General features: G+C 43.7%; 1 protein-coding gene and 1 long non-coding RNA gene across 6 annotated transcripts; one reads left to right on the top strand and one right to left on the bottom strand.

Annotated features, from left to right (window-relative positions):
- Positions 1–152: 152 nt before the first annotated feature.
- LOC106587737 (sushi domain-containing protein 6) lies at positions 153–9,564 on the bottom strand. 4 transcript variants are annotated; one of them, XM_014176385.2, is made up of 8 exons: positions 9,239–9,564; positions 6,502–6,653; positions 5,828–6,019; positions 5,299–5,685; positions 4,988–5,182; positions 2,255–2,393; positions 1,694–2,085; positions 153–1,585 (listed from the first exon to the last, which is right to left on the bottom strand). In XM_014176385.2, exons 2-8 carry the CDS (start codon positions 6,617–6,619, stop codon positions 1,560–1,562), a joined length of 1,449 nt encoding a protein of 482 aa, XP_014031860.1. In that variant the 5' UTR covers positions 6,620–6,653; positions 9,239–9,564; the 3' UTR covers positions 153–1,559. The 4 variants fall into 4 exon arrangements, with proteins under 4 accessions (XP_014031860.1, XP_014032129.1, XP_014031928.1 ...); XM_014176654.2 differs by having other exon boundaries at positions 5,299–5,682; XM_014176453.2 differs by having other exon boundaries at positions 9,280–9,564.
- A 43-nt stretch (positions 9,565–9,607) lies between these two features.
- Positions 9,608–19,581, top strand: LOC106588088 (uncharacterized). 2 transcript variants are annotated; one of them, XR_001324575.2, is made up of 6 exons: positions 9,608–9,709; positions 9,823–10,008; positions 14,860–15,004; positions 15,159–15,240; positions 15,533–16,478; positions 19,464–19,581. It is a non-coding gene; the product is annotated as an uncharacterized lncRNA (long non-coding RNA). The 2 variants fall into 2 exon arrangements; XR_001324573.2 differs by lacking the exon at positions 15,159–15,240 and having other exon boundaries at positions 9,609–9,709.
- Positions 19,582–19,603: the final 22 nt, after the last annotated feature.

The following is a 19,603-nucleotide window of genomic DNA, read 5'->3' as shown; positions in this document are numbered from 1 at the left end:
CTAATTTTCAAGAAGTGGGTTCTAGAAGTCAAGAGTATAAATAAAGTGCATTACAATGCCACCTAGTGCAGAAAGTCCACAAAACAGATAAACAGTTCAGTGAAAGAGGTTGGAACTGTTGAAGAATGGAATTGGTTGACAAGGACAAAACCTTTCACAGCTCAAATTAGATTTATTCAAAATTATAACAGGGTATTTACAGAATAAAATTAACAAAGCTTTTTTCAAATATTAAAATACTATCTTTACACCAATTGCATTGTTTAGTCCCAAAGCAACTGAAACCATTTGAAAAGACATGACACTAAGCTTCTGTACATAACAATAATCACCTGTTTTGAACTATTTATGGTTAGCCCAATTAACTTTAGTCTTCCACAGATGATGTCCTTATGAGTCCACCAAGGTGGCAATGTTATAAGACATGTCTTAATATGCTTTTTCAAGAATTGTGGAAGCATCCAAGCAACCATGGCTGATCAACAGCATTCTGGACATGAATATACTAAATACTCAATTTAGTTTACCCATCTTAACTTAACGCATCATTTTAAAAACAACCCACAAATAAATATAAAGTATAACATTGTCAGGTGTCAAAGAAACACCAACTATGCTCCAATTTGTTACGTCACTGAGCTGTGAAGAGCGAAAATTGACATTAATTTTAAAATCCTTTTTTAGGAAGGAAACTCAACACAGATGCTTTTTGTGCATAGAAGTGGAGCTCTAAGGCCATCTGGGAAAAGGTGTACTGGGATGAGTAACAGGATATGAACGCTAAACCCAATGTCAATAAGCTGAGAGGTGCACCTCAACATAGGGAACACTGGCCTTCAGCAAAATCATCTAATAAGTGCATGAAAAAAAACATTGCGCTCAAAACGATGATCAGAATGGATCGTGACATCAATTAGTTGTGCCATTAAGAACCCCATCCAGAATATTATCACAAGTTACTTACTTACCTTATCGTTAAAATGTTTGAGCATAAATGGTCAAATCTGTGTATGTGTGAGAATGACCGGTTCAATTTAAGTTCCAGTGGTCTTCATGCATCATTCCTAACATGCTGTTATGCATGTTCTGCAGTGATCATGTAAAAACAGGTCAACATGGTACAAATTGGTGATGGGTGCAATGATTAGCTCATAAAATGTGTTTAACCACTGAAAAAAAAACATGTAATGCTGTAAAGAGAATTTTCAAATGTCATTTCGAGCTTTCCAAAAGACCTTCCAACATACAGGGTGCTCATTCTTTTACAGTTATGTCCCTGCGCTAAGCCAATGGTTAAAATAACAAGTGTCAGACACTTACAAAATGGCTAAGCATTATGTACATGTGAAACCCCTCTGAGCCCTCCTCTGGATGGGGGAGAGGTAACATTCTGCTGAGCATGACACGGCCTCACTTAGTGCCCCTGGAGGAGGTGGGTGGGAAGTCTTGTGTTGGCAGCTGCTGCAGCGGGGAGCTTCATACAGGCCTCCGACTCAACACAGCCGATCAACAGCAACCCTGGAGGTCTCTAATGTACACCCAAGTGGCAGCAGCATGATTCAGGCCTCCTTTAACAAAGGCATATCTGCAGGAACAAAGAGAAATCATCAATACGCCGTATGCATATATGCATTATCAACCAATACATGTGTGAAGAGGCCTGTTTGGAGAGACATGTTGATAGGGGGCCTACCGTCAGAGTAGTCCATCTCAGAGTCGAGGGGCAGGCTGTGCTGCTCGCTGCCTGTGGAGTCCCTCCGCTGGGAGGGTGAAGGCGCTGCAGCAGCAGCCTGCTCCGGGCCCCAGCAGGAGGAGGATGAAGGGGAAGAAGTGAAGGATGGTGGTACTGGGTGAACCAATGCCATCTCTGAGCGCCGGGAGATGGTCGAGGGCCCGGCCTGGGCAATGAGCAGCTCAGTCGTCCCTGCAGCCTGCTGGCCCTCTGACAACACTATTTGGACCCGGGACTCAGAGCTGAGACCCAGACCCCCCCCGCCACACACCGCCTCCTCATAGGAGGGCAGGGCCACCTGCACCCCCTCCACCATGATGGACACAGGCTGGCCTGACACCCCCTGCTCACGACTGTGAGGGGGACCAGAAAGGAGTGAAACAGTGTGTTAATAACTCATTACATTAGAGACTTATGAGATAGTTTTATGAGACATGCACACCCCTGGAGTACACAAATAGCTAGGATAAGTCTACCATAGCTGACGCTGAATAAGCATGTCTGTAGTTTCAGGCCACTCACCGGCTGTGGTTGAAGGACTTGAGTTTTGGCTGCAGCAGGACAAACAGAACCACCAGCAGCAGGATGAGGGCTACAGAGCTGGCAGTGGAGGCCACGATGGACAGGGTGGGTATGCCCAACGGCAGGGCAGGGTCTCTGTCTGGAAGAGGGGAATCAGGCAATCAGCCCAAGTGCAAACAGTGTCCCAGACCTGCCAACCTTGAAGAATATTTAGGAGTACCAATTCAGCACGGTGGTGCCACCCCCAGCCCCCACGACTGCGTACGTGCGACACCCACACTGCTCAAATCATAAGCAATGCACTTTTTTCCCCCTAATAATGATGTTGACAGAAGACTAAGTAGGAATGTGAGGCTTTAGACTGGTATGGTACTTGGTAATTGGCTGCTCTTCACTAACTAGAAGAGATATGCTTAAATGTATACATCAGGGCTCTCCCTAGGATTTTATATCAAACATAGCCAACACAGAAGTCTTGTGTTTGATCCTAAATTAAATTGATGTGGCCTCAATGAAATGTTTTTAGTAGAGGTCGACCGATTAATCGGAATGGCCGATTAATTAGGGCCAATTTCAAGTTTTCATAACAATAATGATTATTATATTAAAAAAAAAATTATAATATTTTTTAACTAGGCAAGTCAGTTAAGAACACATTCTTATTTTCAATGATGGCCTAGGAACGGTGGGTTAACTCCCTTGTTCAGGGGCAGAACGACAGATTTTACCTTGTCAGCTTGGGGATTCAATCTTGCAACCTTACGGTTAACTAGTCCAACGCTCTAACCACCTGCTTTACATTGCACTCCACGAGGAGCCTGCCTGTTACGCGAATACAGTAAGAAGCCAAGGTAAGTTGCTAGCTTGCATTAAACTTATCTTATAAAAAACAATCAATCATAATCACTAGTTAACTACACATGGTTGATGATATTACTAGTTTATGTAGCCTGTCCTGCGTTGCATATAATCGATGTGGTGCGCATTCGCGAAAAAGGACTGTCGTTGCTCCAACGTGTACCTAACCATAAACATCAATGTCTTTCTTAAAATCAATACACAAGCATATATTTTTAAACCTGCATATTTAGTTAATATTGCCTGCTAACATGATTTTCTTTTAACTAGGGAAAATGTGTCACCTCTGCAACAGAGTCAGGGTATATGCAGCAGTTTGGGCCGCCTGGCTCGTTGCGAACTGTGAAGACTATTTCTTCCAAACAAAGACAGCGCTAATAGCGTTTCAAACGTCACTCGCTCTGAGACTTGGAGTAGTTGTTCCCCTTGCTCTGCATGGGTAACGCTGCTTCGAGGGTGGCAGTTGTTGATGTGTTCCTGGTTCAAGCCCAGGTAGGAGCGAGGAGAGGGACGGAAGCTATACTGTTACACTGGCAATACTTAAGTGCCTATAAGAACATCCAATAGTCAAAGGAATATGAAATACAAATCGTATAGAGAGAAATAGTCCTATAATAACTACAACCTAAAACTTCTTACCTGGGAATATTGAAGACTCATGTTAAAAGGAACCACCAGCTTTCATATGTTCTCATGTTCTGAGCAAGGAACTTAAACGTTAGCTTTTTAACATGGCACATATTGCACTTTTACTTTCTTCTCGCATTATTTAATCACTTCTTGATCTGTCCTCTTGATATAGTTGTATGTCAACAGTAGGCTGCAAATGATGTGATAATTGTCTGTTCACCAATGACAAGGCATGTAGAATGAATGGTAGCCTAGTAGTCAAACTTGATGGATTAGGTCAGGGATGGAAATTTTATGGGGGGAAAAACAAGCTTATTTTTCAAATTTTTTAATATATTTTTTACTAATTGAAACAAGTCTAAGAAGCAGTAGATCTGCCCTGTGGGCAATTTTTTATTTATTTTTTACCTTTATTTAACTAGGCAAGACAGTTAACAAATTATTATTTACAATGACGACCTACACCGGCCAAACCCGGATGCCGCTGGGCCAATTGTGTGCCGTCCTATCATGGCCGGTTGTGATACAGCCTGGATTTGAACCAGGGTGCCTGTAGTGACGCCTCTAGAACTGAGATGCAGTGCCTTAGACTGCTTCGCCGCTCAGGAGGCCTAGGTCAGTTGTTTCACATTCCAAATATCCTATGGTAAACTAGACTACTACATTGCATCCAGTAGTTGGAATTGTTCATATTTTTCTCCCCTCCAAAAATTAAGTCAGTTTACATTTTCACCCAAAAAAAGCCGATGCCGATTTTTAAAAATGTATTTGTAATAATGACAATTACAACAATACTGAATGAACACTTATTTTAACTTAATATAATACATAAATACTATCAATTTAGCCTCAAATAAATAATGAAACATGTTCAATTTGGTTTAATTATCATAGGCCTACTAATGTTTAACAGTCTAACATACCTTTTGTGAAAGACATTAGCGGAACAGCTCTCTGCCATGTCGGTTTCCATCCAAGCAGCGACACACTGAACTACCGCAACATAGGTTTCCTGCTCGTCCATGCCTACTACCGCAACGTGCCTATTTTATGATAGTTTATTGTAGCAGCATACTTCGACCTCAAATTGCGTGCATGGTACGCAAAATGTGTGCAGGTTGGCAGTCGCGCTTGAGGCTTGAAAAAAGTAATAATGTTACAGTGAAATTTCATCTTGCAGGTTGATACAACAAAAAACGAATAGTTCAAGCTACCTAACACTGAACTCTGAAGAGTAAGACCAACCTTGGTCCAGGAGACAGCTAATCTGCATGGGACCGTCCCACTCCCCATCCTGACAGGTCAGGTATTTGTACTCTCCCTTCAGGATGTAGCCTTCATCACAGAAGTACTCAATCACAGTGCGATGGTTCAGTCTATGGCAGGGGGACGGGTGGCAGGTGTAGCCCCCATTCTCTGGCTCAAATGGAGGCAGACACACTGTTGACAAGAAACAAGAGAACCATCATCAGTGAGCTCACAAAACTCATTTTAGACTTCCAAATATGTTAGTGTGTGTGGAATGAATTCAGAGAATTTAGTCAAGCCATTAGTACCATCACTGTGTATGCAGCGGGGTGGGTCTGAGGACCAGTGTCCCAGGGGGGTGCAGGTGAGGATGTTGGGCCCATCCACCAGGAAGCCTGGGTCACAGCTGTACTGGAGCACCGCGCCGACAGGAAAGGAACCCCCGTTGGTCTCTGTCAGGTTGGCTGACCCATGTTGGACCATGAACGGCCTCGCACATCCTTGGTTGACACAGCTAATCTGCATGGGGCCGTCCCACTCCCCATCCTGACAGGTAAGATATTTGTACTCTCCCTTCAGGATGTAGCCTTCATCACAGAAGTACTCTATCACAGTGCCCTGGCCTAGCCGGTGGCAGGGAGACGGGTGGCAGGTGTACCCTCCATTCTCAGTCTCAAACGGAGGCCGGCACACTGCTAGTCAGAAACAACAATCATGTTGTAAAGTTATAATCCTACATTATCTACATTTTGGTATGAACTTTGTTGTTCAACTGGAGAGAAATAATCCTGTTCACAATGAGTCATACTGGTAGCCACATTGTAGAGAGCCACTCACCGTCACTCTGTTTGCAGCAGGGTGGGTCTGAGGTCCAGAGGCCCAGGGGGTTGCATGTGATGATGCTGGGCCCATCAGCCAGGTAGCCTGGGTCACAGCTGTACTGGAGCACCGTGCCCACAGGGAAGGAACCCCTGTTGGTCTCCGTCAGGTTGACCCAGCTGTTCTGCACCATGAATGGCCTCACACATCCTGAGGGACAAAAGCTCATGGTTGATGCTAGCGCATTCTGATGGTTTTTTCCCCTGCTATATTTTGGTTTGAAAACACTGTTGTTAAAGGCCTTTCTATGAGTGTGTTTTATGAGGGGGTTTTATGAGGTTTATATAATATCAATGAGTCAAAGGCAGTGGGAGGTGAGTGGGAGCTGAGCAAGAAGAGGACTTCTAGCAACAGCTTCACGCACTCCATCCAGCATCTTTTACTCATCAGCTATGAGAGGGAGAGGATGTGGGGACTTGACACCTTAATATTGAGTGTAGCTCATATGTGTTGGATGTGGGCCAGCTGTTTGCTCAAATAAACCCAATTCCGATGTTATAATTTACCAAATAGGGCAATGTACATCCTGCATTATTAGACTGAAAGAGAGAAGTGGAATTGTAGCAGCATAACAGTAATGTATGGAACAGAGATGTGTGGGGGGCTTTTGCTGACGACGAGAGATCTCTTACCTGACCCTTGTCCAGTGGATACCACAGTCAGAAAGAGCAACAGTGAAAGTGACCGCTTATCAGCTGAGGTGAGCAGCTCAAAGGCTTTTGACATGGACTCTAACATTCCATTGCACATCTTTTACTTCCACTTCAGATGGATTCAGCGCAACCTAGGGATAGAAGACCAGAATTAATTGAGTAACAACTGAACGGAGTTGTCACCCACCCCCAAATAATCAACCCTGTCCAAGTTCTAATTATTATTTACTAGCAACTGCAAAGTCACATTTGACTGAATCTAATGCATATATCCCAAGATCAATCAAGAAAGAGCAGATGCTTTGTTTGGGGACCGTGCAATCACGGACCCTTGGGATGTCCCTATCCCCATTGAAGTTGACATTTAAATGGTTACTTAGGGTTGTGGTTTAGGGAAGGGATGTTCCAAGTATCCCGGATAGCACTGACCCTTTATTTGGGTCCAATGAGAACTAAGTGGCGCAGTGGTCCAAGGCACTGCATCTCAGCGTTAGAGGAGTCACAACAGACCCTGGTTCGATCCTTGGCTGTATCACAACCGGCTGTGATCGGGAGTCCCATAGGGCGGCGCACAATTGGCCCAGCGTCATCCAGGTTAGGGGAGGGTTTGGACGGGGTAGGCCAAATAATAATTTCTTCTTAACTGACTTACCTAGTTAAATAAAGGTTAAAACCCACACAGAGCAGATCTACCGCTTCTTAGACTTGTTTCAATGAGTATGACAGATCTATAACTCAGATTTCTATGAATTTGGTCGGTTTGCCCAAAACGTTACTTAAAAACAAAAATGAACTTGGTTTGGGAGGACCTACCCAGACCGTAGTTACAGTAACTAGTTAATTAGCTAGCTAGCTAGGTAGTTATCAAATAGGATGCTAGTATGAGTGTCTTTGGCCGTAACTTACCTAGTTAAACAAAAAAAGATCTAACTGTAGTTAAGTCAGTTAAGAACAAATTCTTATTTACAATGACGGCCTACACCGGCCAAACCCGGACAACGCCAATTGTGCCCTGCCCTATGGGACTCCCAATCACAGCCAGTTATGATACACCCTGGAATCGAACCATGGTGTCTATAGTGACGGCTCAAACACTGAAATGCAGTGCCTTAGACCACTGCACCACTCGGGAGCACATTTCTATGCTTCCCCTTTCTTACATTTAATTTTTGCATATTTTACTTTCAGATATGTACATCAGCTTCAAACAGCTGAAAATACAATATTTTTGGTTATTGAAAAGACAGTACAATAATTCTCTACACTCAGTGGTTTGTTTTGTCACATTTAGGCGAACTATTAGAATTTTTGCGATTTCTGCATATTGCACCTTTAAACTAGCCAGATAGTAGAGATGAAAACTATTAGCTACATTACCAAAAGTATGTGGCCACAAGTATATGGAGTTGGTCCCCCCTTTGCTGCTATAACAGCCTCCACTCTTCTGGAAAGGTTTTCCACTAGATGTTGTAAAATTGCTGCGTGGACTTGCTTCCATTCAACCACCAGAGCATTAGTGAGGTTGGGTGATTAGGCCTGCTCGCAGTTGGCGTTCCAATTCATCTCAAAGGCGTTAGATGGTGTTGAGGTCAGGGCTCTGTGCAGGCCAGTCAAGTTCTTCCACACGATCTTGACAACAATTTCTGTATGGAACTCGCTTTGTGAACTGGGCATTGTCATGCTGAAACAGGAAAGGGCCTTCCTCAAACTGTTGCCACAAAGTTAGAAGCACAGAATTGTCTAGAATGTCATTGTATGCTGTAGCGTTAAGATTTACCATCACTGGAACTAAGGGGCCTAGCACGAACCATGAAAAACAGCCCCAGACCATTATTCCTCCTCCACCAAACTTTAGAGTTGGCACTATGCAGTCGGGCAGGTAGCGTTCTTTTGGCCTCTGCCAAACCCAGATTCCTCCGTCGGACTGCAAGATGGTGAAGCGGGATTCATCACGCTAGAGAACAGGTTTCCACAGAGTCCAATGGCGGTGAGCCACTCCAGCCGACGCTTGGCATTGTGATTTTAGGTTATTGTGCGGCTGCTTGGCAATGGAAATCCATTTCATGAAGCACCAGACGACAGTTCTTGTGCTGACTGACGTTGCTTCCAGAGGCTGTTTGGAACTCGGTAGAAAGTGTTGCAACCAAGGACATACAATTTTTACACGCTATGCGCTTCAGCAATCGGTGGTCCCGTTCTGTGAGCTTGTGTGGCCTACCACTTCGCGGCTGGGCCATTGTTACTCCTAGACGTTTCCACTTCACAATAACAGCACTTACAGTTGAACGGGGCAGCTCTAGCAGGGCAGAAATTGTATGAACTTACTTGTTGGAAAAGTAGCATACTATGACGGTGCCACGTTGAAAGTCACTGCGTTCTTGAGTAAGGCCCTTCTAATATTCGTCTGTGGAAATTGCATTGCTGTGTAAGCGATTTTATACACCTGTCAGCAACGGGTGTATAAAATGAAATAGCCGAATCCACTAATTTCATGTGGTGTCCACATACTTTTGTGTAATATATATATATATATATATATATATATATATATATATATATATATATTTAGAGAGAGAGCTGGTTAACATTAGATTGCTACTGTAGTTAACGTTCTTTCTCACACTAGACGTAGTCAGCATAACAACGCTAACTAACTGTGAATCAAGTAACGCTAGCTACAGTAGCTATGTTAACAACAATAAACCATTATCGTTACCTCTGCTTTTAGTTAGCAACGTCAGCTACACCTAGCCGTACCTAGCCAGCTAATCTCTTCGTTTACCCACACAACAACACCGACAGTCAGGTCCTCCTCCACCCTCTTCTACTGTACCCGCTCACTGTGGTAGATACATTTGCCTAATCAGTTTCTATAAAACGGCAACTGTCCCTCACTAGAAGCAACAACTATGCGCGGTCAGGGGAGACTGCAAATCGTCCCCCCGCTAGACGAGCTTCGCAACGGCTTTGATGCTAGGCTGAGCCATATAAATAATGAATTAATTGTATCTGCTGAGCTGCCTCGATTTCGCCTCTTCCATCGAAGTCTGTTATTGTGAAAAGAAAATGAACCAATAAAGATACAACTTTTGTATAGTTACCACATCCGGGTCTTTTGCGTCCTTAGCTACCAGTCCAAAAATAAAAAACATTACCACGCCTGCCTCATCAACTGCTATGCTATCAGGTAGACTTATGATGTATAATTTAATGTACAATACAATAGGAAATGTTATTTATTTACCTCAAATATCTTGCAAAATTGTCTAACGGTATTCTAATCTTGGGTTACGTTACCAGAGCGTCAAGGGCAAGGCATCGATGGACATTACGAGAGGCAGTTAGATTAAATCTCCCGCCCGGCATCCAGCGAGAGTTCTCGGTAGCCATGTGTCAACTGTGTCACTGCCTGAAGTCGGGAGAGTTTGTCACCCCAGCCCAACGTCACTGGTGGTCCTGAGCGAGGATGTCCCCAACAATAAGCAGGTAGCTATCGTATCTACGTGCACAATTTGCACGGTGGAGAATTGCATTGTGATACGAAACGCGGCCCCGGTATGCTTTAGGACCATGCCAACGCCTCAGAGCGGTAGGGTAGGCTGTTTTCCAGTTTCAGCCAGCTGGATTTAGGACCGCACTGACACCACAGAGCGTGCGGACAGGCGTTGTGAAGGCAAAGCTTCTGAAAGTCTGGCGTATAGTACCAGCACGGGAGAGATGAACAGAGGCAGCTGCTGCTGTTTGTGTTGCGCTTTTTCTTCGAGTTGTAAAAACAAGCACAGCAGAAACTGGCTACTCTTTAGTTGACTGGTCTAGATGGCAAGGTAAGTGCTGCTTGACATAATCTTTTTTCAGTGTTGAGTTAGTAGTGTAACTGACATGTTACGTTAGCCAATGTCTCATCTCTTCTCGACTGAATGAACTACAAGCAGCTACTTTAGTAGCTACCACAGCCAGTTCAACTCTAGATAGCCTCTGGCTACCAGTGGCGGTCAGTGCCGTTTAAGATGAGGGAGGACGATTTTTAATGAGCATCGCCTTATTTCTATTACAGCATATTGGATTACTGCCATTAATATTCCATTCACCCAGGTCAATGTAACAGGGACTACAGGTTGAGGCTATTACATGATACATTCCTTATACCCATCATTCCTTATACCCATCATGAGGTTGCTACAATGAATTAATGAACATTTACAACATAGGTGCACACAGGTGAGAGAAAAATATGAGCTGACAGACAGTGACACATTGAATACCGCCTTGCACACTTACCTGCATCAAGCTGATATAGGGTGTAATTATTAGTCCAACAGTTGCAAACGAGACTTTCTATTGGACAAATTCAGGTATGTTTTGTTCCGTTTGCTTCCGTTTTTAAGATTTTTTTTCAACAGAATCGGCAGAATGAATACACCCCTGATCACTTGTAAACACAGTTCACTTTCATAGCAGTAACGTTGTATTCCTTCTCGCGCTCTCTTTCTATCACCTTTTCCCTTCAATTGTGGACTTCAATGAACAAAATGTCAGCTGTATGTGACCCTGGCGAAAAAACCTTATCAAGCCAAACCAAATCATTGTCACCATATTAGCTAAAGTAACGTCATAGTCAACATAGTTAATAGAACTAACGCGTTAGTAAACATGTTACAATCATGCAGTAACGTTACAGTGTACAGTCAGCAAACTGTTCAACTATTGTCTTTCTCCCTCTTTGTCTTTGAGTCAACTACTCACCACATTTTATGCACTGCAGTGCTAGCTAGCTGTGTCAAATCAATCAATCAGAGAGAGAGATGCGCCATCATTGGCCCGATGTCTAGTTTAACACCAATGTCAGGAGAGAGATGTCGGCATCGGCCCGATGTCTAGTTTAACGCCGATGTCCAAAACCGATGTCAAAGCTGACGTGCATACCTATATGATATGAAGCCACAAAAAATACAGTTACACTGAACAAAAGCCGAAAAATACTAAGCGCACACTTTCAACAACTAAACAAGTTCAAGTCGAGCACTCATTTGAAAGAGTAAGAACATTTCAGCGAGACAACTCAAAGGCCAAATCCATTAAAGCCAAGATAATGGAATTCATTGCCCTTGACAATCAACTGTTCTCTGTCGTGGATGATGTTGGCTTTCGTCAACTGGTCGAGCACCGGTACACACTACCAAGTAGGTGCTATTTTTGTACAGATGTTGCCCTACCGGAGTTACACAGTATTGCAAGTAGCTCCATAGCTTCACGACTGACATTTGGACCAGCGACGTCAGCCCCATGAGCAAGCTGAGTCTGACAGCACAGTGGGTTGATGAGGATTTCGTACTAAGGAAAGCCGTATTGCATGTTCAAGAATGTGCTGGTTCTCGTACCGCTGCTGCCATTTAAATGGCATTTGAGAACATGTTTGAAACTTGGAAACATGAACACACTCCTAGCGCCATTCGAACAACTGACTCGAGAAATAAGATCATCAACTGCGTCGACATGCAGCAGACGTGATACTCTCTGTCACGGCATTGAAACGCCTGCTCAACAAAACTGCTGACAGACCGCGGGGTTAAAACTTGCAAAAGTACTCTACTAGAGGCTGTGAACAAACGATTCGGTGGCATTCTCTCTAAGCCTCTTTACTGTGTTGCCACCATGCTCGATGCTAGGTACAAGTACCGCTACTTCGATGCAGACAAGAAATAGGGTTTACGTGAAATGTTAGACACAGCTGGACAAGATGGACATGGACACAGTGACAGTGCGCACCGAGGAAGAGAGGCCACGGACAGACAGAGCTGAAACTTCACTGCTTGACCTGTATGATGAAATCCTGGTTGAGAATGAATGAATGTGTGTAACCTTTATTTAGCTAGGCAAGTCAGTTAAGAAGAAATTCTTATTTACAATGACGGCCAAACCTGGACGACGCTGGGCCAATTGTGCGCCGCCCTTTAGGACTCCCAATCACGGCCGAATGTGATACAGCCTGGATTCGAACCAGGGACTGTAGTGACGCCTCTTGCACTGAGATGCAGTGCCTTAGACCGCTGCGTTGTGTGTGCGTTAACTATTTAACTGTACTAGAATGCTTTATTAAAGGCCTCTAAAATTTAAAATATTGCTTATCGGTATCGTTGTTTTGTCAAGGAAAATATTGGATATCTGTATCGGCCTTAAATGCGATATCGGTGCATTGGAAATGTTGATACTGGAGACTTATCAGAAGAAACTGTGTAACTTAGCATTTATAGCAGTTAAGAAATTATTTTGAAGGTTGGTTATCCTCCCACAATTTATGCATCGCTAGATTTGATTTGTTACAAGATTAAGGGCATACTGTGCAACTTTCATAAGGTCTGGATGCCTTATATGGAATACAGTACAATAAAAGGCGTCTGTATTGAAAACTTGCCCATGTCAGGGGAGATACCTATTTAGGCAATCCCTAGCTGCTGGGCTTCTCAGTCCTGGCCCTGGGGGCCTGCCGCATTTTTGATTGACACTCTGGCGTTGGCCTAACACACCTGAAACCAATAATGAATGTTTCACTAAGATGCTACAGCTGAGTGGGGTGTATTGGGTTGGGACGCTGCAGGGCCATAGACCCCTAGGGACAGGACGGGGTGACCCATCTATATTGTGCGCAAGTAAAAAGAGCTCTACAATACTATTAGGCCTATGATAGGAATTATATGGAGCCTGTACTGTTTCCGTGTGTTAATGTGTATGTAACCGATGTGAAATGGCTAGTTAGTTAGCGGTGGTGCGCGCTAATAGCGTTTCAATCGGTGACGTCACTCGCTCTGAGACTTGAAGTAGGGTTTCCCCTTGCGTTGCAAGGGCCGTGGCTTTTGTGGCGCGATGGGTAACGATGCTTCGTGGGGTGTCAGTTGTTGATGTGTGCAAGGGTCCCTGGTTCGAGCCCAGGTTGGGGCGAAGAGAGGGACGGAACCTACACTGTTACATGTACAGTGCATTTATAAAGTATTCAGACCCATTGACTTTTTCCACATTTTGATACGTTACAGCCTTATTCTAAAATGGATCAAATATATATTTTTCCTCATCAATCTTCACCCGATACCCCATAATGACAAAGCGAAAAATAGGTTTTTAGACATTCTTGCAAATGTACTAAAAATAAAAAACAGATACCTTATTTACATAAGTATTTAGACCCTTTGCTATGAGACGCAAAATTGAGCTCAGGTGCATCCTGTTTCTATTGATCATCCTTGAGATGTTTCTACAACTTGTGGTAAATTCAATTAATTGAACATGATTTGGAAAGGCACACACCTGTCTATATAAGGTCCCACAATTGACAGTGCATGTCAGAGCAAAATCCAAGCCATGAGGTGGAAGGAACTGTCCGTAGACCTCTGAGACAGGATTGTGTCGAGGCACAGATCTGGGGTAGGGTACCAAAACACTTCTACAGCATTGAAGGTCCCCGAGAAGAAAGTGGCCTACCTCATTCTTAAATGGGAAAAGTTTGGAACTAGCAAGGCTCTTCCTAGAAATGGCCGCCCAGCAAAACTGAGCAATTTGGGGAGAAGGGTCTTGGTCAGGGAGGTGACCAAGAACCCGACAGTCACTCTGACAGAGCTCCAGAGTTCCTTTGTGGAAATTGGAAAACCTTCCAGAAGGACAACCATCTCTGCAGTACTCCACCAATCAGGCCTTTATGATAGGGTGGCCAGACGGAAGCCGCTCCTCAGTAAAATGCACATGACAGTCCGCTTGGAGTTTGCCAAAAGGCACCTAAAGGACTCAGACCATGAGAAACCAAGATTGAACTCTTTGACCTCAGTGCCAAGCATCACGTCTGGAGGAAACCTGGCACCATCCCTATGGTGAAGCTTGGTGGTGGCAGCATAATGCAGCAATGCTCCCCATCCAACCTGACAGATCTTGAGAGGATCTGCAGAGAAGGGGAGAAACTCCCCAAATACATGTGTGCCAAGCTTGTAGTGTCATACCCAAGAAGACTCGAGGCTGTAATCACTGCCAAAGGTGCTTCAACAAAGTACTGAGTAAAGGGTCTTAATAGCTATGTAAATGTGATATTTCAGTTGTAATTTAAAAAAAAAAGTTATATTTTTTTCTAAAAAACAGTTTTTGCTTTGTCATTATGTGGTATTGTGTGTCGATTGATGAGGGGGGAAAATGATTTAATAAATTTTAGAATATGGCTGTAACGTAACAAAATGTGAAAAAATTAAGGGGTCTGAATACTTTCCGAATGCACTCTATATCACTGTGAAATTGGAATAAGTGGTAAAGAATAGTGAAAAAACAGATTGTGTTTGTTGATCTCTATGTATGAATTTCCAGTTCACTCGATTGGAGATGTATCTGATGAGGAGAACGAAGATCCAGAAGGACATTAAGAAAATTAAAGTACTTGACAAAATCCTGGCTTCAAGGATCTGAAATGAAAAAGGGAAGGAGTTCCATCAAACTATGGAAGGAACTATTGGTAAGCACAAGGATACGCAGAGTACACAGAATTTAATGCAGCACCATATCACCAAGTCAAATTCAGAGTGTGTAAATGTACTTGGCGAATGAAGGCGATTCTGATGTGAGAATGTGTATATGCTGAAGGATATTTTCTACCAATTTTTGTGCAGCAGCTAAAACCCAACATATATTCAGAATGTGCAGATTAAGCAGAAAATACAAGGATGTTTTTGGCCCTGGCTCCTTCCAGTAGTAAGTGAAATAGTATCATTTCAGAATGCTGATCAGTGTGGATACTGTCTACAATGCACATTGACTGGAGCTTTGAGGACAATGTTAGTCATAGTACTCACATGTCAAATTACGATTCCATGATAAACTAAAGAACTTGAAAATGGTGATATAAATCATCAGCTTTCTTTCGCATGGGATCTGGCACATAAAATTGATAACCTTACTTAGATTCAGTCTCAGAATATTGAATATGGTAGTTTGTTATTCATATGCAGGCTATGTTTTAATAATATATTTTCATTCACCCTAGTTCATGGATCCAGTGAAGAAGTGGACTTTGTTCCTGTGTTTGTGACTCAAGTGCCTGACAAAGAGTATGAGACACAACACAAGTGGAGGAAAGTGAATTTGTTTAAATATGCTGGAACACAATTATAGATGGTAACACTTTACATAATTAATTTGCTCATAACCCACTGTTCCTCGGGCGCTGAAGACGTTGATGTCGATTAAGGCAGCCCCCGTACCTCTCTGATTCAGAGGGGCTGGGTTAAATGCGGAAGACACATTTCAGTTGAATGCATTCAGTTGTACAACTGACTAGGTATCTCCCTTTCCTATGTAGGCCAATATACACTAACTACTCCTGTAACAATGTTAGTCTTACAATGCAGTTGTATTATTCTACACTAGATGGCAATATAACCCTAGGAAACAATGTAACTGCTTTGTACTTTCACTGTGTATTCAGTTTTTTCTTGGTTCTTTGATTTCTGAAAACACCACATAGGCAACCTGTTTCCCATTAAACTGTCCATGAACAACTTCCCCATATTCTTTTGAATTTGCTGTTTGGTGGATGACATGTCACTTAAAGTCATAGTTAGAGAGTCATGAACATTGTCCAGTGGGCTCTTTTTCAAATTGCATGTATTTCAGTGGTCAAGAAAAAAACATGCATCAGGTTTAATTGATATATGCAAATTCTGAATTATTGCTTAGATTGTTGACAATGTCTCTCCTAAACATCTCAGGATGATACTAGACAGAGCTCGCTAATGGTTCTTAAACTCTGAGTTTAGGCTCCTGTATGCCATGTTTACCTGCTGGAATCCAAACAATGCATGAACTCAACTCCCACACAGCAGCAGACTTGGCTGAAGTGGGTCACGAAGAGAGGGCAGATGAGTCACAAGGCAGCCAGTCCAATTCCCAGGGACAAAAAGAAACAAGACTTTGTGAAGAAAAACATTGAGGTATGTCAAAGTTCATGTTGGTCCAAGTGCAGTGTCAGACTGTCACATAGATTTGGACAAGTCTAATGTTACGTGTGTTTTTTTTTCTTCCCCACACTGGGAAAAATAAGTATTTATTTGACTCAGACATAGGGGCCTGATTGAAAATAACTACGATCTGATGAAGGATTGTTTTCACTACTATGTGAAACATGACAGTTGGCGAGGGGTGCAGGAGGCCCGGTGCAGATGACACAGGAGGAGCAGGATCGCCTGGATGACCTCAAATCAAATCTAATTTTATTAGTCACATACACATGGTTAGCAGATGTTAATGCGAGTGTAGCGAAATGCTTGTGCTTCTAGTTCCGACTATGCAGTAGTATCTAACAAGTAATCTAACAAATTCACAACTACCATATACACACACACACACAAATGTAAAGGGATGAATAGAATATCTACATATAAATATATGGATGAGCGATGGCGTGCAGCATAGGCAAGATGCAGTAGATGGTATAGAATACAGTGTGCTCCCTCTGCTGTTTCCTGTAGTCCACGATCATCTCCTTTGTTTTGTTGATGTTGAGTGAGAGGTTATTTTCCTGACACCACACTCCGAGGGCCCTCACCTTCTCCCTGTAGGCCGTCTCGTCGTTGTTGTTAATCAGGCCTACCACTGTAGTGTCGTCTGCAGACTTGATGATTGAGTTGGAAGCGTGCATGGCCACGCAGTCGTGGGTGAACAGGGAGAACAGGAGAGGGCTGAGAACGCACCCTTGTGGGGCCCCAGTGTTGAGGATCAGCGGGGTGGAGAAGTTATATCCTACCTTCACCCCCTGGGGGCGGCCCGTTAAAGTCCAGGATGTAGTTGCACAGGGCGGGTCGAGACCCAGGGTCTCGAGCTTAATGACGAGTTTGGAGGGTACTATGGTGTTAAATGCTGAGCTGTAGTCAATGAACAGCATTCTTACATAGGTATTCCTCTTGTCCAGATGGGATAGGGCAGTGTGATGGTGATTGCATCGTCAGTGGACCTATTATGGCGGTAAGCAAATTGGAGTGGGTCTAGGGTATCCGGTACGGTGGAGGTGATATGATCCTTGACTAGTCTCTCAAAGCACTTCATGATGACAGAAGTGAGTGCAATGGGGCGATAGTGATTTAGTTCAGTTACCTTAGCTTTCTTGGGAACAGGAACAATGGTGGCCATCTTGAAGCATGTGGGGACAACAGACTGGGATAGGGATTGGTTGAATATGTCCGTAAACACACCAGCCAGCTGGTCTGCGCATGCTCTGAGGACGCGGCTAGGGATGCCGTCTGGGCCGGCAGTCTTGCAAGGGTTAACACGTTTAAATGTTTTACTCACGTTGGCCACGGAGAAGGAGAGCCCACAGGCTTTGGTAGCGAGCCATGTCAGTGGCACTGTATTGTTCTCAAAGCGAGCAAAGAAGTTGTTTAATTTGTTTGGGAGCAAGACATCGATGTCCGCAACAGGGCTAGTTACTTTTTGTAATCCGTGATTGACTGTAGACCCTGCCACATACTTCTCGTGTGTCACGCTTGTGTGTAGGAACGGACCAAGGCACAGCGTGCGTATCGTTCCACATATTTAATTTTAATGTGAAACTATGCAATACATACAATAAACCATAAACAAAACAACAAACCGTGACGAAGAGGTGCTACATGCACTAACTCAAAATAATCTCCCACAAGCAAAGGTGGGAAAAACAACTAAATATAATTAAATATAATCCCCAAATTGAGACAACGATGACCCGCTGCCTCTAATTGGGGATCATCCAAAAAACCCAACATAGAAAAACAGAAACTAGAACCAAACAACATAGAAAAATAAAACTAGAATAACCCCCCCCCCGATCACGCCCTGACCTACTCTACCACGGAAAATAAGAGCTCTCTATGGTCAGGACGTGACATCGTGTTTGAGCCGTTGAATTGCGACTCTACTTTGTCTCTATACTGATGCTTTGCTTGTTTGATTGCCTTGCAGAAGGAATAGCTGCACTGTTGGTATTCGGTCATGTTTCCAGTCGCCTTGCCATGATTAAAAGCGGTGGTTCGCGCTTTCAGTTTTGCGCGAATGCTGCCATTATTCCACGGTTTCTGGTTAGGGAAGGTTTTAAGAGTCATAGCGGGTACGGCATCTCTGATGCACTTGCTAATAAACTCGCTCATGGAGTCAGCGTATACATCAATGTTGTTGTCTGAGGCTATCCCGAACATATCCCAGTCCACGTGATCGAAGCAATCTTGAAGCGTGGAATCCGATTGGTCAGACCAGCGTTGTATTGACCTGAGCACGGGCGTTTCCTGTTTTAGTTTCTGTCTATATGCTGGGAGCAACAAAATGGATTCATGGTCAGATTTGCCGAAGGCAGGGTGCGGGAGGGCTTTGTATGCATCACGGAAGTTCGAGTAGCAATAATCCAGAATTCTGCCAGCTCGTGTCGCGGATTCGATATGCTGATAGAATTTAGGGAGTATTGATCTTAGGTTAGCTTTGTTAAAATCCCCAGCTACAATAAATGCAGCCTCCGGATGTATGGTTTCCAGTTTACATAGAGTCCAGGGAATTTCTTTCAGGGCTGACGAGGGATCTGCTTGGGGGGGATATACACGGCTGTGACTATAATCGAAGAGAATTCTCTTGGACGATAATGTGGTCGTCATTTGATTGTAAGGAATTCTAGGTCAGATAAACAAAAGGACTTGAGTTCCTGTATGTTGTTGTGATTATACCATGAGTCGTTAATCAAAAGGCATACACCCCCGCCCTTCTTCTTACCAGAGAGATGTTTGTTTCTGTCGGCGCGATGCGTGAAGAAACCGGGTGGCTGTACCGACTCTGACAACAACAACTGTACCGACTCAATCCCAAATGAGCCAAGTTTCCGTTGAACAGAGAATGTTACAATCTCTGATGTATCTCTGGAAGGCAACTCATGCCTTAATTTCTTCTACCTTGTTATCTAGAGATTGGACATTGGTGAGCAATATGCTAGGAAGCGGTGGATGGTGTGCTCGCCTTCTGAGTCTGACCGGTAGGCCGCTCCGTCTGCCTCTTCTGCGGCGACCGCGTTGTTTTGGGTCGGCCTCTGGGATAAGATCCCATG

Source organism: Salmo salar, chromosome ssa01, assembly GCF_905237065.1.
Source record: "Salmo salar chromosome ssa01, Ssal_v3.1, whole genome shotgun sequence".
NCBI classification, from domain to species: Eukaryota; Metazoa; Chordata; class Actinopteri; order Salmoniformes; family Salmonidae; genus Salmo; species Salmo salar.
The sequence above is the reverse complement of the archived record's forward strand: the minus strand, read 5'-3'. Positions and strand labels throughout refer to the sequence as shown.